Below are 27,977 nucleotides of genomic sequence, written 5' to 3' on the forward strand. Positions count from 1 at the left end.
ACCCATTAGATTTTCCATTTTCATCTCAGGTGATTTACATAAATATTTCAAACAAGGGCGATCATGTCAGTGGTGTGGAAATACTTTTGTGTGGAAAAACTACACAAGTTTCTGATAAAGACAATTGCAATCTGCAGTGTTGGTTCAGCAGAAATTTCAAGAGGGGGTACGGTGCGTATTATAATGTCAAATTTGTATACAGTTATACAAAAAACTATTTTAAAAGTATTTTTTGGTTCAGTTTTTTGGCCACGTACATCCAGATTTTAAAAATTTCGGCCAGAATTTTCATTTCAATGCATCACTACTGTCTATATGTTTTTGTTTTCAAACAGTGTTTCCCCTTTGATGGTCACAGTTAATACTGAAACAAAACAAATCTGCAAGTCATGCTGCTTTGCTGACATCAGAGCATCTTGTGAGCCTCTGATCTCTGATCAATTAGACTGCTGAAACAGTTACATAGAGCAACAGCAATAAAACCACATCAGCATCACCACACAGCACACTTAGCCTCACAAGGGGTTTAACAGGAAACTTCATGGTGCACAAACAGCTAAAGCTGCTGGTTTACTACTTGCATGCATATGGAAAATTCTAAAGTAAATTCATGCAGTGTCCTTTTAGTAACCTGTCTAGGGCTCAGCTAAACCCTACATTCAGAAAGCACTACAGCACTATCCACTGGTAGAACAGGCAAACCTGGTCCTCGTGCCTCCTATTAGAATTACATCTACCCAGAGACTGCAGAGGGAGCTATCAGACTGACTGGGATTGTGCGTGGGAAGAGCCAGCCATGCACCAGATAGCCTCAGGCATAATCTCACTCTCCAATGAGCATCACCCATAGTCAACAATGTGCCCCAGGGCTAAGGATTTCATAATCATTCCCCACAGTCCTTTTTAAATTGTTACTGGCCCTGATTTATCACTGCAGTCTGTTGGTGCTCAGTATGTTGACACTCACCATCATGTGTTCACTGTTTCACATGATGTTAAGTAGACGCATACCTATAAAGTCTGCAACTGCATCCCAGGACTAAATGCTGTGGCTGTAAAACATCTACATTTGAATGGCTTGGCTCATTATGATCTGAGAGCAAACACATCGCAAAGCGATGGAGAAAAGGACCGTCCAAGGACAGAGTCCTCGTTTGTCGTACAGAAGAAGTACAAAGAAGCCTTCCTGGACTTAGTCATACACAGTTTTTACATTGTGTACACATATTGTGTACAGTACCATAGTATAAAAAGTGAGTTCAGTCTTAAGTCATGTTGGTACACGTTTTGGAAAAGAATACTTTTAGTCATGTTAGTTGACACATGCATGCAGCGAATGGTGATACCAACATACACACACGCTTGAGTGTCCACACAATAAAACTCATTCTCTGCATTATCCCACCCTGTTGTCCTTCCTCTGAGGGCAGCCAAGAACAGTGATTAAACATATTAACTGGCAGCCAAGGCCAAGTACACACCTCATGCCTTGCCAGGGACATGGGCAGAAGAGCGATCTGTTTCATTTTTCATTTTTTTATTGGGGTTCTATGCAAGGGGGAATCAATGTAAGCAAACTTCAAGCAGTAAGGTCCAAGGTATCCAATCTTAGTAAAGATATGCCCCAAACGGGAATCAAACCCACAACGTTCTTGCTGCCACTTTGTGACTTCTTCATCTTTAGTTTACAATCTCTCTAATAATGCCAGGAATCTCTCTCTCTTTCTGTGTGTGTTTGTGTGTCTGTACAAATTAAAATGGGTTTACTTTCCCACAATCAACTCAAGAACCGGGCACTCTTTATAACCCAGCAGAGTGCAGTGCAGTGATTGATGTTGTTTGGATAAGCATTTCGACATCAAATAATTACAAATAATTACTAAATAATTTGCCACAGCTTGGCTTGCTCTCTTCGCGTCACAGGCCCTTCACTCTGATTGGTCCTCTGGTCTGCAGCAACTTTCCTATGAATACCTCGACTCGAGAATTGGGCACTCTGCAAAGTTAATATTTTGCAGGTGTCCGTTTTATAATTCAATGGAGTGCAGTAAGCTACCGTGATTGAACTAATGCAATTAACAAAGGCATTTGCAATGAAATGGAACGAAACGCAGTAAGGAAAATGGGGAAATTCTATTTTGTTATTTAGAAGCAAATTCGCTTTTACAACCGATAATCATTTGCTTTCAAAGGCGCTGGCTCCTGAACAGAGCGACAATAGAAAGTGAATATACTTTCAGATATATAGATCAGTGAATTGTTACATAAATTAATGTGTTTACTGATGTCAAAACTGCCATCACATTGCAAATGTACAAGCACTGTATGGTGAATTAGGCCTACAACTTTGACCACTGGCTCAGCCATTGTGCATGTAATGACTTCTGTTATGAACTAAATGTTTGGATATTTGTGGTGGTAAGACAATTTTACAGATAACTAATACAGAACATTTTGATTAACATAACATAAGCAATTTATAACGTAGGAAACAGCATACAAATGAAGGCTACATAATCATTTGCATGAACGTAGGCTACCACAGCATTGCCAATTTGACTAGAATAGATGTGGTTGAGGTTGAACAAGTACTTGATCACTTGAGATGACATGGTTTAACGTTGTACGAATTTACGATACAAACACACTGTCAATTGTCGTGTTATATTTATGAGAATGCGATACAAAAACTGCAAAAAATACAAACGTTAAAATAAACATTGCTATGTAATCCATGTACCAGAGCATTGGCAATTTGTTTAAAATAATGATAAACTGCATTTATGACATTCTTAAGTGACTGAAATAGATGACGTGGAGGTTGAACAAATACTTGACAGATAATTTCAGTTGCGATTTGAGAAATATAGGTGTCAAAACCAATGAGAAGAACTGTCATCACCAGCTGCATCACAGAGCTGCTTCACAGGCACTGCACTATCTATCTATGATATGTGTGTATCACCGACATAATTGCGTGCATTGTGCCCCATCTATAATTCCAGGAATCTGTGTGTGTGTGCCACCAATTTTATCACAGGGACTATGCACGATCTATAGATCAAGTAATCTGTATTTGTGTGTTTCACTGACATCTTAAAAGGTCCCATGACATGAAAATTTCACTTTAGGAGGTTATTTCACATTAATATGAGTTCCCCTAGTCTGCCTTTGGTCCCGCAGTGGCTAGAAATGTTGATAGGTGTAAACCAAGCCCTGGGTATTCTTCTAAGCCGTTGAGAAAATGAAAGCTACAACGCTCGGTTTTGAAAATCTTCTCCTTATGTCGTCATAAGAGGGAAGGTTACCTCCCCTTTCTCTGCTTTGCCCGCACAGAGAATTTGGCTCACCAATGATAACATGAGCTACGACAGTGCGAGCGCAATATTGTTTTTTCCTCGAGAGACTTCATGGCTTGCAAACGACCGAAGCATGGCAGTTAGCCCCGCCTCTTTCTTCCTCATAGCATTTAAAGCTACAGACACAGAAACGGCACATCCTGAAGAAAGCTCATTGTGGGACTGCTTGTAGTGGCTGTAATTCAGCACCAAGGCTGAATTTCGGGAAAGAAACTTCAGATATAGTATAAGGGGACCACTAAGGCCTATATAAAAGCATCAAAAAACAGCATGTCATGGGATCTTTAATCACCGACTGCATCACAGGCATTCTGCACTGGTGACTTAAAATTCCCATCAAGTTTTTCCCTTCTTGTGATATTTTTAAGCATTTACTCGTATTGCTTTTCATTTATAAAGAACCCCCTTTGAAACAATCAGATTCTAGCAACGTTGTCACTGGCAGTATCTTCGTTGGAATTGCGATTGAAACAGTACCATCTGCAAACTGAAAATATGCCCCCAAAAACTTAAATAAGCTTGAAATGTATTTCTGTACAACTGGCTAATATAACAAGTTTACTAGAAGTGATCATTACGTGTCAGTAACAACGTCCCTGTCTGAAGACTAAGGGGTCGTGTGACCGGCTATCCAGGTGTAAGTAAGGAAAACCGCCTCTCGCTTGTCCACTCCAATCGTTCTGATATTGAATGGCATCAATTGCTCTACAGGACTTATGATCATCATTTGATACCCTTCTCTCTCCCCCCTATCTGGTTAATTGCTTGAATAATATATCAGTCCCACCAAAATACTAGCTCAACAGCGCAAATACAGGGAAAACAAAGCTAAGTATACGCTAACTGGTTGGTAGCTAGTACAATAGCTGGTACATCATGTGCTTTGTAGAACTGGATTATCTGCTACGGAAGAGCACATCTGCTCCTAGATTCAGACCTGAACTCTGGACCGGTAAGTAAGTTGTACAGCTGACCTAACTACTAGACTACCGCTGTGTGGGAATCGCAGGAGCTAACCAGTCGAAGGGCATACAAAAATACAGGGTGTTGATATCACAGCCTAGAAACATAGATAGCTACATGTTGTCACCCTGGCCTGCCTGTGGCGTTTCTGCAGCTGTCTTAACGAGCCACTAAACCGATGTTCTACTATAGGTAATCGTGCGCAGGTTTGTGACATTTGTGATTGCGGCTATCTACCATTAGCTTGATAGGGATGATAGGGAGTCAGGTGGCTGAGCGGTTAGGGAATTGGGCTAGTAATCAGAAGGTTGCTGGTTCGATTCCCGGCCGTGAAAAATGATGTTGTGTCCTTGGGCAAGGCACTTCACCCTACTTGCCTCGGGGGAATGTCCCTGTACTTACTGTAAGTCGCTCTGGATAAGAGTGTCTGCTAAAATTACTAAATGTAAAAATGTAAATGATACAATTACAACTAAAGACCTTTACCACAACGATTGTACTTCTTTCAAATCTGAATTTCTGAATTTCCCCCAGCTTGGTTGAATGAGCTGCAAATTGACCACACAACTTTAATGGGGCACAGGGCTTCAGGTTGTAGAACAGGACTGACCTCCGTCACACAGTAGAACAATGAAGGGACGGGAGGAAACTGGGAAGCTGTGCCGAGAAACCATGTTTGAATGCACACTTGAAACACTATACACCTGAAGATTTGAATTTACAAAACACGGAATATGATAAATACGGATATTTAATGCATCCGTCAGTGTTGACAAGTGACAGAGACCAGGGTCTGGTAATACTCACACTCTTAAAATCTTCCAAATTTAGATTGAAGTTCTGTTGGCTAAGCATAACCATTCCATTAAAACACACATAATCCCAACAATAAACAACACATACAATAACATGGGTATCATACAAGAGCCATATGAGTATTGTAACATTCAAACCCCTGGTGGTGTCGTGGTTGAGGTCTCCACCAGCATAAACCATAGTGCTAAGAGTAGGCAGAGTGGTAGAGGGGTGCAGGTCTCTAAGATTAAAATGAAACACTTTCATCAATGATGCAAATAGAACTGTGTGGCTGTACTGCCATCTATTCATTGGCAGTGGCATGTGTGTGCCAAAATCTGATGTAATGTACCAACATGGGAACTCTTGCTCTTAAGACAGTGGAGATGGTTGTGGACTTTAGAAAGAACACAGCCCCACTCACCCCCATCACCCTGTGCGACTCCCCAGTCAACACTGTGGAGTCCTTCCGCTTCCTGGGTACTATCCTCTCCCAGGACCTCAAGTGGGAACTGAACATCAGCTCCCTCATCAAGAAAGCACAACAGAGGATGTACTTCCTGCGGCAGCTGAAGAAATTCAACCTGCCAAGGTCAATGATGGTGCACTTCCACACAGCCATCATTGAGTCCATCCTCACCTCCTCCATCACCATCTGGTATGCTGCTGCCACTGCCAAGGACAAGAGCAGACTGCAGCGTATCATTCGTACTGCTGAGAAGGTGATCGTCTGCAATCTGCCTTCCATCGAGGACCTGCACACCTCGAGGACCCTGAGGCTTGCGAGGAAGATTGTGGCCTACTCCTCCCACCCTGGACACACTCTGTTTCAGCCACTCCCCTCCGGCAGAAGGCTGCGGTCCATCAGGTCCAATACTACACGCCACAAAAACAGTTTCTTCCCATCCGCTGTTGGCACTGACTTAATTCACAATCTGCACAATGACACCTTGCACTATATTACACTATTTGTATCTGTTGTACTATTTGTATTTTTATATTGTAAATTATTTGGCTACTTAATATTTTAGTTTTTATTAGTATTAGGTAGACTTGTACCTTTAGTATAGTTAGACCATATATTTAAGTTTTAGGATTCCTATATGTTTAATGTATGCACCTTCCTGCCAAAGTAAATTCCTTGTCTGTGCAAACTTTCATGGCGAATAAAACCCTTTCTGATTCTGATTCATGGACTTATGTTCAGTTATGTTCAAGGTCTTAAATATTATATCGTAGCTTCACTACAGTGTATCCATGTCTTACACTACATATCTCTGTGAGTGTCATTCTCAAGTCCCAGGCGTGTTACTTCCAGGCCCCCCGCATACCATTAAGCACCTTTTCTGCACTTTAGGCAGTGCCAACGTTCAATGAAATATTTATGGTAAAACCTGTGGAGGACTGGACTCCCAGACAGGTGGATAAAGGAGTACATCTGAGCTGCCAAGCAAGACTGTCAAACCAGGATTAATTAATCTATCCAAAGAGTGGGGTTTTAGTGGGGAGTGGGGAAAAAATCCCTCTCTGGGAGCTCAGGACTTCTGTGGTATATTTCCATTAAGGAGATGTCCTATCACTCCTAAGATGCACTACTGAATTATGCATATTATATTGCTGTATGAAGAGAGAACTTGCTTGCTCTGTTTACTCCTAAGCAAAGTTTTGTTGGACCTTTTTCTCCATTACCTACTGAGTATTTTTCATGTCAAAAAATGCACTGGCCTTGTATTGTTTCACGCTTCCAAACATCAGTCGTTCCATCTTGGGTTGTGTTACAACTGGAATGTAAGGCTTGGAAAAGAGGCAGGTAATTCCAAGCAGTATGAAGCTTTAATACAGTATGACTTCATTTAGAATCCAGCAGTGCATGCTGTTTGACAGTGAGAAGTGGTGTACACTATGAACCTGAGTTTGTACCATAGGGTTTGCATGTTAAATAAAAGAAAGAGAGAAGCATTTAACCTGACATTTCAAGGGAGGAAACCTTGTTGTATGAATTCATATTTGCTGTATGTATTCTCAGTGGGAGAGATACATTTTTTCTATAGAATAAAGCAAAATGTCTATTTGCCCATCTTGGTCAGTTAGTCAGTCAATTCTTGATCAATCCAGCTCAGCCTTCCTTTCTCCCCCTCGCTAGAAACCTACACCCAAATGCATAATGTTATACCATTAATGCACTATATACTTAAACAGCATAAGTGTTGCTGAGTGGCATGTATGTACAGTATATCCAGATTCTGCAATATGGTAAAAATCATTGAGTAGGGAAATGGAAATGCTTACCGTAGTCCCCGGGGACAAAGATATCGTAGCGACAGGTCTGACCCTGGGTATAATTATGTGGGTAGTTTGGAGACAGCACAGTCCCCTCTGATCCTGTAGAGCGACCCCCACATGGTGCTGCAAAAGCAGACAGAAAAATCACAACTGAATCCATGTTACAATACCTGGGGAAACACAACAGCACAACACATCAGCAAATCCATTCTACAGTACCTGGCATCAACAGCACAGGTAAGAAAAATAAACAGAAAATATTACCCACTTATCTGCTGACTGATGTTATTTTAGTGGGCCTATACTAAATTAGACATTTACGAGGTAACTAGTCAGCCATTTGCAAAAGAAACTGAAGAAAGTCTGGGAGAACAGAGGAAATTATGATCTGTTTTGATGAGGACAATAGCTCACTGAACAGTCCAATTAGGAAGAAAAACATAATTTCACTCAATAGAAATACAAGCCATCAAGATCACAGTTCTTAAGAGCAGGGTTCTTGCAGGTTTCAGTAAGTCAAATTTAAGACCTTTTTAAGACATTTTAAGACCATAAAGTTTGAAATTTAAGACCTACACGACGCATCACCCCAAAAAATATTCAAATCAAAGATATTCTGAAAAAAACATTTTATTTCAATGAATTCAGTCATTGAAAAAGCATAAATTTAATTTACAGATAAAACAATCACATTAGTAATTTGTAAAGTTAGTAAAAAATATTTTTTAGGCAAAGTTTGCAGCGAGCCTTGTACCTGGAGCTGGGTACCGCTTGTAACCAACAGCGGAAATCGCTGTGATCTAGCCATGTCTCGTTGAAAGTACACTTTCCCATTTTCCACACGTAGCCGAACTTTAACAAACTCTGTGGAAGCGCAGACGTATTTCGCGGGCAGGTATTGCATTTATAACAGGATTTGTAGTTCACCGTGTACATACCAACACCAATATCCCCCAGAAAGAACTACAACACACCGAACCAACGTTCTGAGGGCAGCGTTCTGCTGGTTTCGTTTGTAGAGCTCCGCTTTGTAGGCTGCGACTCAATACTTTTTTTGCTACTTTGTCATAACTTTCTGCGGCCAGCGCTTCTGGAAATAAACGAGGGTAAAACCTTTTTTAGACCTGACTAAATGAAATTTAAGACCTCGGATGAAAATCTGGCCGTTTTTAAGACGTTTTAAGGCCTTAAATTTAAAGTTCCGAATTTTAGACTTTTTAAGACTTTTTAAGACCCAGCGGGAACCCTGTAAGAGTCTACATACCCCTTCTCCAATAACAATCCATATGTATAGTGCTTTCCTTAATTTAATTTGTTTCCTGTATTAAACTTCCAGCTTTCCCCTATGCCAGAACTCACTCTGGGATCTAGCTAAGTCCATTAGCAGCCGCACACCCACACCTGCAGAATCTCAGCTCCTCTCTTCGGGCCTCTAATGATGCGGCTAATTTGCTACCAGGCCCCTAATGCAGTCGCCTCTTGTACCTCACGCTCCCAGCCAGCAGGTGGCTGGAGCTGTACTGTAAACAAACACAATCTCATTTTGTCAGAGTAAAGCTGTTAGCAGCTGCTTGGGCCCCGTGCAGGGACACAATGCACATGTCACCAGAAAAAGCAGGAACAGAACTGAGAGTCATACAGAGTGAGGAAGGATTAGGGAATTAATCCAGGTCTCATTGTTGCGAAGCAGAAAGCATGTAATGATTGAACATATGCGGCAAAGGCAAAACAGGGGTTACCCTGGTTGAGTTGAGCCAAATCACTCAATGACAGTCAGTTGCAATATGAGTCAACTGACATTCCCAGCAGCCCAAGCAACACGCACGGTTTGGTGCTTCAAAACATACTAAATGTGTCTTTCTGCTTTTTTTCCTGTGTGATGCTACTATTATGTTGCGAGACACAATGCTAAAATAATAAGGCAGAACTCAAACACATTTATGTACACTGAGTCCATGATCTCATGGCCTTATTCACACCTAGACTACTTTTTTAGGGGCTCAAATAGAGCCTGCATTGGTGATAAGCGATCAGTGAGAAGTAATGTGTGGCCGGTATACCTTGGCAGATGGGCTTGGCTCTGTCCCACTCTGGTCTCTTGCTGTTTCCCATAATGCAAGTGAGGGTGGAGTATCCCTGCAACAAGTAACCAGCCTCACAGTGAAAAGTCACCATGGATCCCATCTTGTAGTCACTCCCCAATCTGGTCCCATTCATCACACTCCCGGGATCAAAGCAAGCCTCCCGTAGCTTGGCTGCCAGGAGAACAAAGGATTTTAAATGAATCAATGTCAGAGGGAAATCTCCAATCGGGACAACTTACAAGGCAATGTAATGAGTTGTGCGGTGTTTGATCGTGTTATTAAAACTACTTGTGTTGAGAAGATGGAAACTAATTATAACAGATGTACTGTAGATCTCTAGTATTTCTCTCAGTTTGATATCCAGATCAGAGGATACACACAGCTACAGTTTAGTGTGAATTTATCACAATGTATGTTCTCAACATTATGAAAAATGGCCATTCCCTCAGTACCTTTGTATTCCATGTGAAAGCCAGTGTAGCTAACAGAGCCATCACTGTGGAAGGCCAGATATATAAAGTTGGATGTACTCTCGATTTTCTCAGGCAATTTGCTGTCCTGGAAACTGCCAATCAGGTGGCTGTTGCTATCCGGCCCATCGTAGATATACAGGAAGTCATAATTAGGCTCAATATTGAAACTGGAAGTGGAAACACAGGATATTAAAACAATTCATGAACATCTGAATGTTAGACATACAGCATTTGTGAGAGTTTTAAATTCTAGCAAAGTGAGTCAGTTCAGTCTCTTGCATCTTAACAAACGCTGATTAAGGGTCTAACCCTAACCCTAAGAGATAAGACAGTGTTGAATCTTAGTGACATTGTGGTAGACGGAACCATCACAGACGCTAGTAACATGTTGGGAGAAAATATTTTATATTGTTGTCCTGTATCTCAATCATATTCCATCGTGATAAGGAAGCATTTATTTTCAAAATAATGAGCCAAGGTTTTTGACAAAATGTAAATGGATTTTAGAAAATTGCATTTGAGTTGAATAAAGACAGCAGTTATTTCAAATCATAACTTCCCTCCATTCCTTTTGTATTCCAACGAGAGGGTGTAATTTTGTGCTAACTCCAGTTGTTTGTGTGAAGGACAAAGTTTGGAAATAAGAACTCTTCTATTTGCATTTCTCCTTACTCTCTGTTTCCAGAAGTCTACACTACAAATAATCTTGACAGCAAAATCTCCAATGCAGCTTATGTAGACAATACATAACTTCCTATGTCCTTGAATTGCGAGCCTCTCACATTTCACAATGTTTTTTCTAAATGTTTGTGTATAACAGAGTAACTGTGAGCGAAAGTAAATACAAGTAAAATTACAATGGTAGCTGGCACATTCATGGTCAAATGTATGGGAATTATCTGAAGTTACTTCAGGGAAACATTGTGTACATCTGAGACATCCACAGACAGATTGTGACTGACTCAAATCATGAGGACAGAAACTTGGGCTACAGTATGACAATACAATCTCAAAAGTCCGTCTGAGACTAATAAGGGGAGAATATATGTAGTCTAAGATCAGCATTACCTGATGAATGCCAGTGATATGACATAGTCTGAGTGGACAGCAATGAGCCAATCACAGTCTTTGCTGTGAGGGTAGGGAAGGGGGAAGTTTGGAGATAAGATGAACCCTGAGGATCCTGTCACATTTCCACCACAAGGAGCTAGAAAGACAAAATAGTTTGATCAATATTCCTTACCTTACAATATTCCATTACATAAATTAACCCATCAAAATAGTTAACTAACTCTCCCTGAATAAGATTTGAAGCTAGGCCAGTTCATTCCAGTTTGAATGCTTTACCTCTTCATCAAACATAAGTAATGACAGAGAAAACTACCACAGTATGTCTACAGCACCCTTTTCATTGGATGTTAGCCCTACCGATGCAGCTGGGAGGGCTGGGCTGCCAGTAGTATCTATTTTCCACTTGGATGCAGGTAATTTTGCTTTCCCCCTGCAGCTCGTATCCAGTATCACAAGAGAAGGTCACTGTGTCGCCTGGCTCGCGCCCTTCCCCATTGCGGCTGCCATTCATAGGCATCCCAGGATCCCTGCAGGCTGTTGCCACTGAACCTGTCAGCAAGCAGCGGACAGAGACGACTTCATACAATCTCACTTTGTCTGTACCTGCCTGAAAAACTGTCATGGGAGAGGCCAACTGACATATGAAATAAGGAATATGGGGAGTCAGGTGGCTGAGCGGTTAGGGAGTCGGGCTCGTACTCTGAAGGTTGCCAGTTTGATTCCCGGCTGTGTCAAATGACGTTGTGTCCTTGGGCAAGGCACTTCACCCTACTTGCCTCGGGGGGAATGTCCCTGTACTTACTGTAAGTCGCTCTGGATAAGAGCGTCTGCTAAATGACTAAATGTAAATGGAATATCACAGTCAGGAAATCCTTCACTGGAGGTACAACGACTGTGTCTGTTTAAAATTGAACTAACCAAAGGCTTATGCAAGGTGAAAACTGTAATTTCCACAGGTGGAAATAAAATAATGCATGGAAACCTGTCGCAGCTAATTAAAAACAATTCATCAAATTTCAGCCAAACCAAAAACATTTTAACCAACAAACACATTTAGCTACATTCTTAAAAACAAAACAAAGACTCACTTGAGAAGTCGATGGCAAAGCCGGACTTTGTGATGTAGAAGTCAGTCTCAAACTGGATTGTGATGAGGTTGAGGGTAGAGTGGATGCCGTCAGGGAGTAAAGAACCGCTCACCTCCCTCAGGGACATCTCGTTCTCACGTGGACCGTCCCACACCTTCAGGATGTCGTGTGACGCCTCTGTGTCAAAGGCCAAGAACTGGAGACTGGGATTACAACATGGAGCCCATTAAGGTTGGAAGAAGGACATTTTGCCTCAGCTAAATAGAGTAGCGTTCCACATGTCCATAAGCTCTCTTTAAAATGTTAAGTTAATTAGGAAATCACAGAAAGGTTTAATTATATAAACAGTTGAGAGGGATTCAATAACACGTTTTAACCATTTACTATCATGATTCTATAACTAAAATATCAATACCTATAGTAACATTGTAAGTATACTTACACTTACTATGAGGGAGGTTGAGATTTCCAGGAGTAAGTGGATGTTAAAATTGATGATGTTTTTTAACACATCCTTCAACTGCCCCTTTACCACATCCACTTACCCCTGACACCCTTCCCCCCCCCCCCCCGCCATACTTTTGTAATAACCTATACCACCAACCCTTAATACCATATAATTACATAGCAATTCCTATGTACCTACAATTGGAATTGCTATGTATTTACATGATAGTTAATGTAACCTTAACATTGCCCCCAAAAAATCTTAACACTGTATTTCTCTTAATTTCTCTCCATGGTAGGTACCTGACAATGTTGCCAGAGTTGACTCGGATAGTCCAGGTACAGCGGAGGTTGTTATCGTAGGGGAAGGGATATCCTGGTGACAGTATACGGCCTGTTGGCTGACCTACATATCGACCACCACACTCTGCTGCACAGAGAACACAGGCAACACACACACACACAACCATGTCAACTAACATGAAACTTCAAAATAAACAATAGACTAGAGGACAAATATACTGAAAACAAACTGGATATAAGACCATATTGTAGTTTAGTGAAACACAATTTAAAATAGGTAGTAACAAATACAGTTAAAGAACATGATGGATTGTTGTTGAATTAATGTCTGTAACAAGCACACCTTTTTCTCTGTTGCCACCTCCAGAGAAAATGACCCTGAAACAAAGACAGTACTTGGGGACGCACATGTTGTTGTTTTTGGGCATAGTTCCTAATGAGACTATTCATTAGCATTAAATACTGCCAAGTAAACATACACAGTTTATGCTTGGATTTAGACTGCCAAAGGGGACTGCTAGGCAGATTAATATCACCATATGTCCTCATATGTACAATAGTACCGTAGTTACAATCTAACGGTTCACACTAAAAACGATTTCCACTTAATTATTGGGAATATTACATACAATAGCAACACAGATGGAGCTGGGCAGGCTGCTAACACATCAGAGAACCATTTCCTACATTGGTATTTGTTGTAGGACTCCCTTGTTAGCCATCAGTCTGCCTACCCAAACAAAAACATGTCCAACATCTGTACAAAAAAAAAGAGAAAACAAAAGAAAATACCATGCATATATTTCTATAATATCCAGAACCATATAAATGAATGTGGGTAAACATTGCATTGTTACATTTTCCTATTTTAATTAATGTATGTGTTTTTTTGTAATGAAGGGCCCTGGTTTTGTCAGGTAGAATAAAGAAAATAATCGACATGTTTACTGCTACAGTATTTTACCCTACTGTAAATAGTTTGTTTACATATATATTTGTGTTAGGTAATTAACTGCCAATAATGAAGCCCTTCCCACCAATTAGTGAAGATTATATAATGGTGTTTGGGAGGAAAACAGAATGAGGTTGAGAAGGGAGACCAGAGAACAAATATATTTCACTCTTGTTTAGCATCTTTAAATTACATTGTGCCTTAATATTATCTAAATACCTCTTTGAAACTGCCTTGTACTCATTAACTAAACAAAAAATACCACTGTTAAGAAGCTGCTCCTGTTTTTAGTAAGGTGCACTGGTCAGCTCCATCACAAGTATGCAGGGTATGAATAAGAGAACAGTGGTGGTCGCTAGACCACCTCCTTTTTGAGGAGATAAGTCTTTGATATAAAAAAGCAAGAGCCTGGTGGCATTTACAGAGGAATTCTGTACACGTTCTGAATGCATAAATACTTTTTTAGCCTAATCCATCAAAGCAAGACATCAGAGAGTCAGAGCTCTATAGCATCTACTGGAGTCAGGTAAATTGCAGGTAATAGCTTTCTCATTATTTCTCCCATGCTCAGCATGCACTGAATCTAACAACAGCACCTACTGCATATATCTGCATACACATAGTCAATGCAATGTAGAATATACTTTACTTATAACCCCTCTGTACTATAACTTTTTAGTATATCCCCAGTGTGTATTTCACTAAATAAGTTCTGATCAATAACACTAACGACAGCATTTAAAAGTTTAACAAGTCAAACCCATGTAAAAACTCAATAGTCTCACAAATTAGTTCAGCGTTTGTCTCTTATTTAATCTGCAGAACGTTTCAAGCATTGAAAACATTCTCAAAGATCAATTATTTAGACAAAACATAAGACACATTTGTAGACTCTCACAAAATGATAAGTGCTGCACTTTTTCAAACACAGCTCAATTAAGTGGAAATCATGTTGGACTCAATCCTCAGGATTAACACTGAACAGCGATGTTGACTGTCTGCTTAGCTAGCATACTAATGCTATCCAGCACACAGGCGTTGAAGGATTACCTATGCATGAGGGGAGGTGGTTGTCCCATGCCCTTCTCTCTCCAGTCATGCACTTGAGTATTCCAATCCCATGCAGGGTGTAGCCTTGGTCACAGCCATATGTAATGGCACTGCCAGCAAAGTGACCCTGGTCGCTGACTTTGAACCCAAACTGTGGCACTCCAGGATCCTCACAATGAGAGAGCTTGAAACCTCCAGTACACACAAGAAAGAAAGAGAGACAACAGGTCACATAGTATTATGACTACTTCTTGATACAGATGCAGACATGCTCATGTTATTAGTACTGTTAAAAAAATACTCTTCACACTAAAAAACTGCAAATTATCTTTGTAACTAGTAAAGGTATGTTGGAGAGTGGTCATAATGCCACAGTAGGATATAGTTCTCATTTATATTCATTGTAAATACTTATAGATTGAGGTATGGAATTAATTTTCGGTTGAGCACAGACAAGATTGAATTTAAGTACCATTATATAACACTTTTTCTGACCAGCAAGCACAATTAGAGTTACCCAATTAGGCACTCAGAGTGTGATCATTTACCAGGGTTCAGAAATAGTATGGCGCCTCATAAGAGAAAAATAAAAACAGCATAAAAAGAAAATGTCCCAATAACTCTGAACTAAATTATTCTTGACCATGGCGTTTGTCTTGTTCTTCCTTGCAGGTAGTAAATGTGGAGTTGAAAGGCGATGTGACCACCACCATACATAAACCCAGCTCTACAGATTTATGCCCTTCTTTCCCCAGCCAGTCCATGCCATAAGTTATGGCAGTATTACAAGTGTCATGGCCAGGATAAATCATGCCGGTTACTGCACACATTTTGAAAATTACCTCCAAGCTTTTGGTAAAAGAGTCATGAAAACATGACCACATTTCATGTTGAGATAAGATTTAAGCTAGTCCCTCTTTTTACCCTCCCTAGTGTGCATACACATCAGTCAGTCTCATGTAGGGAGAAGTCTTTCAGTTCTAATGACTTAACAAACACATTTTTAAATATAAGCCTATGGGGAATTGTGGACTACCTCACAAAGACAACCATCTTCCCAGAAATTTTAATAGGTACCGAAAGTATCAAGCGTTGCATAACATTAGAACAAGCATTTGTGACACCAGAATCCTTGTCTTTTGATTACAGCACTACTTCAATCAACGAAAGAAACTTAACACTTAGTACCATGTAGATCTGTTACACTGCTGAAATGGTTATAAAGTACCTCAGATTATTTTTTTTTTATGAACCTGCTCATTGGTGTTTAGGATTTGACATTTTAAAGGATGGGTTGTGTCGGGTGACTGGTGGGAAGATGTGACGATTGGAGGTTCACAATGCTCTTAGTCACAAATCTGCCTCGTTGCCAGAGATTGACTAGAAATAGATCATCAATTCTATAACTTCATAGCATCTTAAATTGTATTGCAAAATGGTGTGCCTTCAGAATGACCTTGGATTGGGAATTCATTGGAACTATTCACCTCATGTACAGTTAGATAAGCCAATGAGGTAGTTCCTAATCTATTGCTCTCATTTTACAAGGGCCTTACTTACAAAACAGAAAAAAAACATGTCCTTCATATTTCAAACAAGGTATTGTACACTGCTTAAGAAACAAAAAGAGATATAAAGAAACGGACAGCAAGACAAATGTGTCAGTGGTGGCAATGACGACCGATGCTTGGCTGATGAAAGTAATTGGGTGTGCTTTGCCTTCGGCAAGGGCAAAACCTTTGTTCTCTCACATATATATTATTGGGTGTGCTTTGCTTTCGGCAAGGGCACAAACTTTGTTCTCTCACATATATATTATTATTATTATTATTCTTTTTGCCCCCCTAAAACTCAATCAATATTTGGCCTACATAGACAAAGTAGGTGTCAAAAGTTTCGTCTTGGTAGCGATTGAGTTGCTTCTATTGGAATTTACGTTCCGTTGCATGGTTTAGGCTGAAGTTAAGTTTTTGTGGCGAAAAGTGAAGCTAACGGTGGCTAATTTGCTAGCCACAGTCACTGACGTTACTAACGTCACTACGTCACTAACGTCACGAAAACACGCGTGACTACCTTTGGCAGAACATTCGTTTCGCATCTGTTAACTTGGGGGATAGCTAGGCTAACTATAGCTTTACGGCAAGGCAGCTGCAGAAACGCCACAAGCAAAGAGGCCAGGGTGATAACTATTTACTCATTTTACTTTGTGATATGACACACAATTGTCATGTGTAATGTACAGTATAAGCTGATATTATTAAGGAAGTACATCTACTTTCGGAAACAGTAGTCTACTATTTCACTGAAGTATTAGCATCATGACATTAGCCTGTGTTGCCCGGGCAACACATACTACAGTGGTCTATGATGTAGCGTTATCTGTTTTCAATCGTTAAAATAAACATTCCTCACATATACATTTTCGTTGTAGGATTTATTCTGACATTAGTAAACGATTTGTTGGTGAAATTACCATTACCTGTGGTTTCAAACCAGTGTTGCTCACTGCAACGCTGTAGCCTACGCGAGACACTACAAAAACATCTACACAGCTGTAGGAAGTCAAACGGCGACAGAACATGTTCGGCACTCCCCTTACTTAAATCAAAAGTCTATCTAACTACTAACCTGAACTTCATTGCCACAGCCTAAACGTTGTCAATCTGTTCATGAAAATAATTAATTTCAGTTTAAACCGTACAACGGAACGTTAAATCCAATTCAACCAACGCAATCGCTACTAAGACGAACACAGCAGTAGTCTAGTACTGTGCCGTAGTAGTACAATTTACCGGGGCAGCTTCTCCACACAGGGCTATATCGCATTTTGCGTTGTTACTGACAATGATCGCTACCAGTGAGCTTTTTATGAATGAGCGATTTTCCACTAAATAAATGTCAAGCTTATTTACGTTTTGGGGGGCATATTTTCCGTTAGCAGATGGTACTGTTTGAATCGCGATTCCATCTTCTACTGCCGGGCAACGTCGTAGAATAATCTTCAAAGGGGGTTCTTTATTAATGAATGAATGCAATGAGTAGGCTAAATGCCTGAAAATATCATGAGAAGGGAAAAACTTAAAATGACGTTTAAGTCATAGAGATTAGGTCAATTTTTACACCGGTCTGCCCAATTTATTCATTTTGTTTCAACGATGAGGCTGCCTCTTGCAGGGGAAATGAGAAGACATATATTTCATTCTACACTTCACTCGTATTTTCAGTTGAAAATGAGCAGCAAAAAAAAAAGTCATTCAAAAACGGACCCCTGTGCAAACGACGCAAGCAAGCACACCCTACAATTTCCCCAGAAATTGTACCCTCTCTAGTTATCCTTTAAAATACTGATAAATAGATATTAATGGCAGACCAGAGTCAAACAAATGTATCCTATAAACAAATAGACATAAAAGTACTTTTTGCATTTCCTTGAACACATTTTACACCCAAAGTCTTCAATGTCTTACTAGAGTAGATAAGCTTGAATCCGCCTGCGGTGTGCTCCTGGTCAGAGTAAAACTCCAGCCACAGGTGATTGGAAGTGCTGGTGAGGCCCAGACCCAGCATGGTGGAGCCAGTATAGGTCCCCAGGGCCGGGGCAGCACTGTCCCTTCCATCATACACCTGGACCAGAGCATGAAGAAGGACATGAAGAATCACAGTGGTTAGAGATTCAGAACAGAATAACATATTTTTGAGAGGGAGGCTCAATCACAAGCTTGTGATTATAATAGCTGACACATCACAAAATCAATTGCTATCAAGTCCAAATAGTCCAAGACTAAGCCTTCAGTAGGCAGGGACTTTACCTTGAGAATATCCCCCTGTGCCAATTGAAAGTAGCTGGCAGAGATGTTAATGCCCTTGCCAGCCTGCACCTGGATGCTGTACACACACTCATGGCTATTGTCATAGTCTGAAGGGTAGTTAGGAGACAGCAGAACTCCCTCGTTGTTAGAGACCATTGAGCCACACTCCGCTACAAGAGGAAAGGACAGCACAGTAAGAAACACATTAGACAACAGCCAAGTTACTCTTTAGAACAGGTGTCAAGATGACTGTTTGTATTAACCAGTTATCTTTTGGTATATTTCAAGAACAAAAGTGAATACTTACACAATATTAAGGGACAATATTAAATTTTGAATGCCAAGATACTTCAATTTGCTAACTAGATTTTACAAATGTTGTAAAATGGTTTATGCAGATATCTGAATAGCTACAAGAGACAACTCCAGGCTAGCTTACTTACTCTTTGTAAAATTCTCAAAAGGTAAGGTACTTTTAACATGACATTTATCTTTGTAACTGGGAGGCTTTGACAAAAATGTATTTAAGTCCAGGTTAATTTGATTCACACAGCTAAGGTATATTTACATTTGATGTAGGCCTATATTTAAATTAGCAGTGTATTTGCTTATTCTAGATCAAAACAACAGATTCACAAAACATGCAACGTTAATAAAGTAAATATCTAAACTAAGCCTTGCCTGCTCTTCAATTCTACAGTATGATCTACACAACAGATATCCTGAGATAGGCTACCTATCCAAACACAGAGCCAATAAGTAAAAGAAGGCAGGTGACCACGTACCCACACACCTTGGCAGAGGGGCACTCCACATACGGCGGCCACCTCCCAAGCATGACATCTCCGTCACTCCCTGCAGGCGATAGCCCACATTGCAAGAGAAATCCAGCGAGTCGCCGATGCCAAAGCTGGTGCCTGAGTGCCAGCCGAACTTTGGCATGCCGGGGTCTTCACAGGGTTCCAGGTCGTACTCTAGATAAATAACAGCTGAACTTGGCACCTGATTCATTCAATAACACAATCATGGGGTTTCTTTCAAGCTTTCTTTTACGAAGATGTATTACTATGAGTAGGAAGTCCTCCCCAGGGGGGGTATTCCAGGTAGCGGGTTTAGTGAAAACTTTGAGTTGGTTAACCCTGAAAAGAGGCATAGGCCTCCTCCGGGTTTTCCGTTCCAGAAAGAGAGGTAACGAAAACTTTTCAGTATTTTCCTCATCAGAATCAGCATGGGATTTATTCGCCATGAAAGTTTGCACAGACAAGGAATTTGCTTTGGCAGGAAAGTGCAAACATTAAACATATAGGAATCTAAAATTTAAATATGAGGACTAACTATACTAAGGGTACATAACTAGCAAACTAAGGGTACATAACTAGCAATGGAATTAGATTAAAATAAACTATACAATAAAATATAAAATATAATTTGCAGTAATGTACAATATAAAAATACAATATTACAAAAAATACAAATGGTACAGGATTGTATTGTCCAGTGCAAAAAGCAGTGTTGTTTTAAGGGCTGTTTTGTGGCGTGTGGTATTGGTCCTGATGGACCGCAGCCTTCTGCCGGAGGGGAGTGACTGAAACAGGGAGTGACCAGGGTGGGAGGAGTTGGCCACAATCTTCCTCGCTCGCCTCAGGGTCCTCGAGGTGTGCAGGTCCTCGAGGGTAGGCAGATTGCAGCCAATCACCTTCTCAGCAGTGCGGATGATACGCTGCAGCCTGCTCTTGTCCTTGGCAGTGGCAGCAGTGTACCAGATGGTGATGGAGGAGGTGAGGATGGACTCAATGATGGCTGTGTAGAAGTGCACCATCATTGTCTTTGGCAGGTTGGATTTCTTCAGCTGCCGTAGGAAGTACATCCTCTGTTGTGCTTTCTTGGTGAGGGAGCTGATGTTCAGTTCCCACTTGAGGTCCTGGGAGAGGATAGTGCCCAGGAAGCGGAAGGACTCCACAGTGTTGACTGGGGAGTCACACAGGGTGATGGGGGTGAGTGGGGCTGTATTCTTCCTGAAGTCCACAACCATCTCCACTGTCTTAAGAGCATTGAGCTCTAGGTTGTTCTGGCTGCACCAGGTCACCAGGTTGGCCGCTTCCCACCTATAATCAGACTCGTCTCCAACAGAGATGAGCCCAATGAGGGTGGTGTCGTCCGCAAACTTCAGGAGTTTGACGGACGACTAGAGGTGCAGCTGTTGGGTGTACAGGGAGAAGAGCAGAGGAGAAAGGACGCAGCCCTGAGGTGATCCAGTGCTGATGGACCGGGAGTCAGAGACTTGTGTTCCCAGCTTAACGCACTGCTTCCTGTCAGACAGGAAGTCTGTGATCCACCTGCAGGTGGAATCAGGCACGTTCAGCTGGGAGAGCTTGTCCTGAAGCAGGGCGGGGATGATGGTATTGAAGGCAGAGCTGAAGTCCACAAACAGGATCCTGGCATAGGATGCAGGGGAGTCCAGGTGCTGTAGGGTGAAGTGGAGGGCCATGTTAACTGCATCGTCCACAGACCTGTTGGCTCTGTAGGCAAACTGCAGGGCGTCCAGTAGAGGGTCTGTGATGGATTTAAGGTGTGCCAGCACCAGGCGCTCGAAAGACTTCATCACCACAGAGGTCAGGGCGACGGGTCTGTAGTCATTATGTCCTGTTGGCCTTGGCTTTTTGGGCACAGGGATGATGGTGGAGGACTTGAGACAGGCTGGCACATGGCATGTCTCAAGGGAGGTGTTAAAGATGTAGGTAAACACCGGAGACAGCTGGTCAGCGCAGTGCTTGAGGGTGGCTGAAGAGACAGAGTCCGGCCCAGCTGCTTTGCGGGGATTCTGCCTCTTGAAAATTCGGTTAACTTCACCCTCCTGAATGGAAAGAGTTGTCACTGTAGAGGGGGGGGAGGTGGGAGGCCTCCTGGGTGGGAAGGCGTAGTTCAGGACTGTCCAATTGTCTTTCAAATCTGCAGTAGAACTCATTCAGTTCATTAGCCAGGCGGGAGTCGTTAGTGGAGTGGGGGGCTCTGGGCTTGAAGTTGGTAATCTGCTTGAGCCCTCTTCAGACAGAAGCAGAGTCGTTTGCAGAGAATTGGTGTTTTAGTCTCTCCGAGTACAGTCGTTTAGCCTCCCTCACCGCATTGCTAAACCTGTTCTTTGACTCCTTGAAACTGTCTCTGTCCCCACTCCTAAACGCGGCCTCTTTCGCTGACCTCAACCTTCTGAGTTTAGCTGTAAACCAGGGTTTGTCGTTGTTGTAGCTCACCCTGGTGCGTGTTGGTATACAGCAGTCCTCACTGAAGCTGATGTATGATGTCACAGCCTCTGTGAGCTCATCCAGACTATTGGTAGCTGTCGTGAACATGTCCCAGTCAGTGCAGTCCAAGCACGCCCGCAGATCCTCCATAGTTTCACTGGTCCACTGTTTCGATGTCCTCACAGCAGGCTTACAGCGCTTTAGCTTCTGCCTGTATGCAGGAATCAGGTGGACCATGGTGTGGTCAGAGTGACCCAGTGCTGCTCGGGGGACCGCATGGTATGCTTTGCTGATTGTAGAGTAGCAATGATCCAAGGTGTTTCCTTCTCTGGTAGGGCATTTGATGAATTGTCTGTATTTGGGGAGTTCTTGAGTGAGATTGCCTTTGTTAAAGTCGCCTATCACAATAACCAAGGAATCCGGATTTTCGTGCTCCACACTCAGTATCTGGCTGGCGAGCACACGTTGAGCCTCGTTGACGCTAGCCTGCGGAGGCATGTAGACGCCAACCAGAATGAATTATGCAAACTCTGGTGGCGAGTAAAAAGATCTGCATGAAATTACAGCACTTTTTCTGTAAATTATACGTGTTTTTTTCTGTAGGCTATTTCTGAATGACAGGAAATACAGATAGAAAGACAATGGCAAACTGTAAATTTATAACAAATAACATAATTTTTGGTTTAGACATAGGAACCTTGAATTGTGAACTGAGCTTGGGTAGTTGACGTCATGAAATCCCAGCATGCACCAGTCAATATCAAAGACTACAAAAGCCTGCAAAAGCCTTTTTGGGGCTATCTAATTGTTTATGATCATTGACCAATGCACTTTTAGTAAAGCTCTCTCTTGGAAGTCGCTTGGAATAAAAGTGGCTGCTAAATGAATACATGTAAAGACTCCAGTGTAGGACGAAGGAAAGTTGATTAGATAGTTGTGTAGCGGCAACGCTCCTGTTACACAGAATGCCCTGCGGCAAGCTGAAAAGCTACAGAGTTAAAGGTTTAAGCTTAGTTAGATAAGCATTGTTTGGAGTTTTGTTGTTGTGTTCATTCTGTTTTGATATGGGTAATGTGATGGTCTGTAGTTTGGATACATTAAGTGTTCACCCTGAGTGTGAATGTTGTCCAGTTAGATGGCGATCTAACCTGTCTAATAATCCTAACGTGCGGCGAGCAATATTCCTCTCCAATTCGCACAGCTAGACGGCGCCGGTAATATCTGTAGTATCTGGATGCTGTATGTTGTGCACACAACTTGTTTTGAATGAAAATGTTAAATCGTTATTTTGGCTTTATTTAATATTTTATTTATTGAAAATGCTGTTTTTTTAACAGAGAAGTTCAATTAATAAAAGTCATATTTACCGGAAAAGAACAGCCTGTAATGTAATATTACAGATATATCATATATATTACAGATTGTAAATTTGGTACAGTAAAATTTAAATTATTTTACGGTTAATTCATGTTAATGAATTTTTTTTTTTTTACTGTAATTTAATGGGTTTAATCTGGCGTCCCAGGTGCCAGATTGTTCCTGTTTTTTTACAATGTTTTTTTTTACAATGTACATATTTCTCTGCATCCATTTCTGGGGCACCAGTCAATGTCTCTTCGTCATCGTAATCATCTTTCTGTGATGAAAAGCATTCTGTTGGGGGTAACTGCTACTACAACTTGAAATAGGCACCAACTGATATTTACTTTGTATCATGTCGAATATGATTAAAACCAAGGTGACGTAGAGGCTACAATCACGAGCATATAGGCCTAAGCAAAATATGCCTTACCTGTTCGTAGTATGTTTTTATATTTAATATAACATTGATTGCTTTTTTCCGGAATAGGCTATGTGCTCAGACTGACCATAAACACGTAATAAAACTTATATCTAAAGGGTGGTGAAGTAGGACTACGTTTTTTGTCGCCAGGTGCAAGGCCGTAATCATAATATATATTGGGGGACACACATCCCCCCCAATATATATTGAAATGGAAAAAAAAATGAAATGAAAAATGAAATTCGTCCCCCCCAATGTTGACTCCATGGCTACAGCCTTGGCCAGGTGCCATGGTGGATCCTAGTATCGGAGCTCCATTGATGTTGGCTTTTAAAGATCCTGTAAAGCAAATTCCATGATTTAATTCTCAGTGCATTATATACGTGTGAAATGAATTCCTGAAAGCATGTGCATGAGTTACGCCTGGGACACACTGGCTGCGATTAGTTGCGATCTGCTGCAAAGCGCCTGGAAGCGCTGCCTTTTTCCTTTTGGCGCCCATGTTATCAAATGGGACTGGCCACACTGGCTGCGAACTGCCACAATTTCCTGCGATTGTCTGCGATCTGCAGTGATCGTTTCGGCAGCTGGTCGAATCTCTTCGCGAGACGCTTGCGAAATCGGCTGCAAGATGATAAAATACACCATATTAGTTGATATATTTGAATAAAAAAACATATTAAGATTTTACTACATTAATTGTAGACTACGGTGAACATTTGTAAAGTTGTAGACTTTATTTTTATTTTTTTATTACTTTGGAGGCCTACGTACTTTGCCAATATTCAGTGGCGGAACTAGAGTTTTATACATGGGGTGGCCAAGGGGTGGCCAAGGCTACTTCAGGGGGTCCATAGTCCAGAGTCTTGGGTCACTGTTTTCATTAATATATACAGTATAATCTGGGTCTATAAGTGCTGGAAAATTCCAAAATATTTTTAGGAAAAAAAGCTCAAGCACCAGGGACTTATAATATAATTTCTGTGTTACAGAAATAACACAGTGCATCGTTTATTTACAAAACAAAGTGAATTTAAACACCCCAAAAAACACTGCAATTTGACTTGACAGGTAGCAGAAATCAAGCAGAAAAGGCCTTAAAAAATATAAATAACTTGGTGCCCAACCACATTACAAATTTACAGTATAATATTTATGTTCATGTATATTATGTTAACTAATAGCAAAGAAAAGTTTTGGAATTGGCCTAAACAAGACAAAATTAAATCTGTGTGATAAAAAACCCTTTGGATGTATACTTTTAGAATGTCAGTGTACAAGCTAGTACACAGTGCAGGTATTATTTATTATACCTATTAGCTAACACAGATGTAAACACAATGTTAGGCTAAATTGGGAACCGATCTCTTGTCTATCTGATTACCCTATTTTTCGGAAAATAAGCCGCATCGTGTATAAGGCACACCCCCCCAGAATGAGCACTTTGTGGAATATAAGACTCACTTTGAAAGGAAACAACGTTACCGTTGCGCCGGTTAAAGTTGAGCGGACCACTTCTCACGATTGATTACTTGCCATCTAACTAGACAACATTCCCAATCAGGGTGAACACTCAAATGATCTAAAGACCATAGAATTACACATTTCAAAACAGAACGAACACAACTATAGAACTCCAAACAATGCTTATTTAACTAAGCTAATGCCCTTAACATAGTAGCTTTTCAGCTTGCAGCAGGGCATTCTGGGTACGAAGAGCAATGCACAAGTATAGGCGATCTACAGCATTGTGTAACACACTTCGGTTGTGGATAGTATGTCCAGAAATAAAGCGAAGTCACTCATTTAGTGGCAGAATCCATTGTTATCTCTACACAATTATTTTAAATATAGTATAAGTTTAGCTAACTTGCAAATCCTGAGGATAGCCTACTGTGGCAGACCTTTCTATGTGACAACGGACAAGGGTGTTTTGTCCCTCGTGAGTTGCCGTAGGCTTGATGCTGAAAGCATTTGTGAAATCAGTGAGGGCTGTTCAAATAGCGATGTCAAGAAGAGCAGTGGTAAAATATGGAAGCAAATCGTTACCGAAATTCAAATGCAAATGAATTTCCAGAAATGCATTTGCATTTTAAGAATGTGGCTGCATTATTTGACTCATAAATTAAATCATAATTTAAATGAAAAATAAATAGACATTTGAGATGTAATTTTCAAAACATGCCCCAGCAAATAGATACCAAAATTCAATTTGAAATGTAAAATTGGAAAATTAATTCCAGAAATTTTAAGAACGTGGCTGCAAAATCGTGAGCACAATTCAAATTCAAATGCATTTCCAGAATTGCATTTTCATTTTCAAGAACGTGGCTGCAAAATCGTGACCACAATTCAAATTCAAATGCATTTCCAGAAATGCATTTTCATTTTAAGAACGTGGCTGCAAAATCGTGACCACAATTCAAATTCAAATGCATTTCCAGAAATGCATTTTCATTTTAAGAACGTGTCTGCAAAATCGTGACCACAATTCAAATTCAAATGCATTTGCAGAAATGCAAAATGAACGAAAAAGCATTCTGAGCGGCGCAGCAGAGTGACGTCAGTAGCCGCTCTTCTTCAGCTCCCTGCTGACCGAGCTACCCATCTTGTTCGGTAGGGGGCGGTGTGCACATCTGCATTGCATTACATTGCAAATGTGCCGGGAAATTGATTGAATTGCCAGGTCTTTAGAGCAGCGTTCCCCAACCGGTGCCCACCGGTCTGCGGACCGATACCGGTCCGTGGGTCATTTCGTACCGGGCCACACAAAAAATAATTAATAACATTATTTCCTTTTAATTGATTATCAGAGTCTGAAAGACGTTTTATTCTGAAAAATGACCTGATTCTCTCCTTCTCCGCGGGCCTTTTCCCCTGAGAAAAAATCTCTGCAAAGACGTGTGTTTACTCATTTTTTAGCAAGTTTGTGGGCTTTATTGAGCGGTATCATGCGCGTCTCTTCCTCTGACACATGACAAGTGATAGTTACCACTCAATGAAGCCTGTTTGAGACAACAACTCTATCAGTGTTTGGGTGAAGGCTATCCTGAGATCGCCACTAAAGCACTGAAAACCCTGCTTCCATTTCCAACATCAAGCGGGATTTTCTGCCGTGACAGCAATCAAACAAAATTATGGAATAGGCCTAAACTGGATATAAGGAACGCACTTCGGGTGTCACTGGAATTTCTGGAAATGCATTTTAATTTTCAAATTTTACATTTCAAATTGAATTTTGGTATCAATTTGCTGGGGCATGTTTTGAAAATTAAATCTCAAATGTCTATTTCTTTTTCATTTTAATTAAGTGAAAGATTAAGCACTCTTGAAGAAGAAAATTAAAATGCAAGTAGGCAGAAGTGCCTTGCCCAAGGACACAATGTCAGTTTGCATGACCGGGAATCGAACTGGCAACCTTCGGATTACCAGCCCGATTCCCTAACCGCTCAGCCACCTGACACCTGACAATTAGATCTAAAACAAACTTACAAAGAGCTTGGTTACACTACCAAAGTTGAATTAGTAATATTGTTAGCGATGCTAGCGTTATTTTTGCTAGAGCTAGCTAGCCTATAACATTTCACTGGGTCTTGCAGCTGTTTGATTAACTGAAATTATTATGAAATGTTATGTTCTACTAGCCATTTGCCTACTTTAGCAAGTCACTGTATTACCAAGCCCTGATAGTGTAACTGAGACAACACAGTTCAGTAGCCTAAATAATTCCTCTTTCAAGTAATAAGCCCCCGTTCAAGTGTTGAGCATTAAATTAGCTGCACGGTCTGTAGAGATCTTGAGACGAAGCCACTTTTTTGTTCTAAAACCGGATTATAAACTGCTTCTAAATATAAGCCGCACAAGCACAAGAAAACTGTAAAATCGGAGTACAAGCCTACTGTCTGTCTCAGTTTGTCTGTTATTGGAGTCGAAGTTCTAACATTAACTTACACAGCTACTGTAGGCTAATCAACATTCGTAACAAAAAATTCAGGAAACCTAAACCCAATGCAAACCTTAAAACTTACTTCAAATATTATGCCTTTTTCAATCACGAAAAGAGCTTGTGGAGCTGTGGAAATATTCTCTAATCTGCTGTCTGTTCTTATTCTTCTGTATCTCGCAACAAGCGTCTCTCTTCGATTTGAATAATGCAACGCAGCAAAATAAATTCTTCTTTCAACAAGAGGTCAAATGAGATGTCAATCAGCATCAAATTTCCAGTAGCTAATTACATTTTGGGGTGGCACCCGGGGTGGCCAATCAGATGTCAGGTGT

General features: G+C 40.9%; 1 protein-coding gene across 5 annotated transcripts in view; it reads right to left on the bottom strand.

Moving 5' to 3' along the window:
- LOC134022944 (CUB and sushi domain-containing protein 3-like) overlaps nucleotides 1–27,977 on the bottom strand; it is a 403,505-nt gene that overhangs the window by 193,209 nt on the left and 182,319 nt on the right. For all 5 annotated transcript variants that reach the window (XR_009930720.1, XM_062464691.1, XM_062464690.1 and 2 more), the window contains 11 exons: nucleotides 19,463–19,651; nucleotides 18,678–18,847; nucleotides 18,336–18,492; nucleotides 14,869–15,060; nucleotides 12,867–12,993; nucleotides 12,117–12,319; nucleotides 11,386–11,577; nucleotides 11,026–11,164; nucleotides 9,937–10,124; nucleotides 9,461–9,655; nucleotides 7,407–7,523 (listed from right to left, as the gene is read on the bottom strand). Coding sequence is in view for 4 of the 5 variants with exons in the window: in XM_062464691.1 (XP_062320675.1) it covers nucleotides 7,407–7,523; nucleotides 9,461–9,655; nucleotides 9,937–10,124; nucleotides 11,026–11,164; nucleotides 11,386–11,577; nucleotides 12,117–12,319; nucleotides 12,867–12,993; nucleotides 14,869–15,060; nucleotides 18,336–18,492; nucleotides 18,678–18,847; nucleotides 19,463–19,651 (1,869 nt within the window). In the remaining variant the exon portion in view is untranslated. The remainder of the gene's footprint in view (nucleotides 1–7,406; nucleotides 7,524–9,460; nucleotides 9,656–9,936; nucleotides 10,125–11,025; nucleotides 11,165–11,385; nucleotides 11,578–12,116; nucleotides 12,320–12,866; nucleotides 12,994–14,868; nucleotides 15,061–18,335; nucleotides 18,493–18,677; nucleotides 18,848–19,462; nucleotides 19,652–27,977) is intronic.

This window comes from Osmerus eperlanus, chromosome 7 (assembly GCF_963692335.1).
Source record: "Osmerus eperlanus chromosome 7, fOsmEpe2.1, whole genome shotgun sequence".
NCBI classification, from domain to species: Eukaryota; Metazoa; Chordata; class Actinopteri; order Osmeriformes; family Osmeridae; genus Osmerus; species Osmerus eperlanus.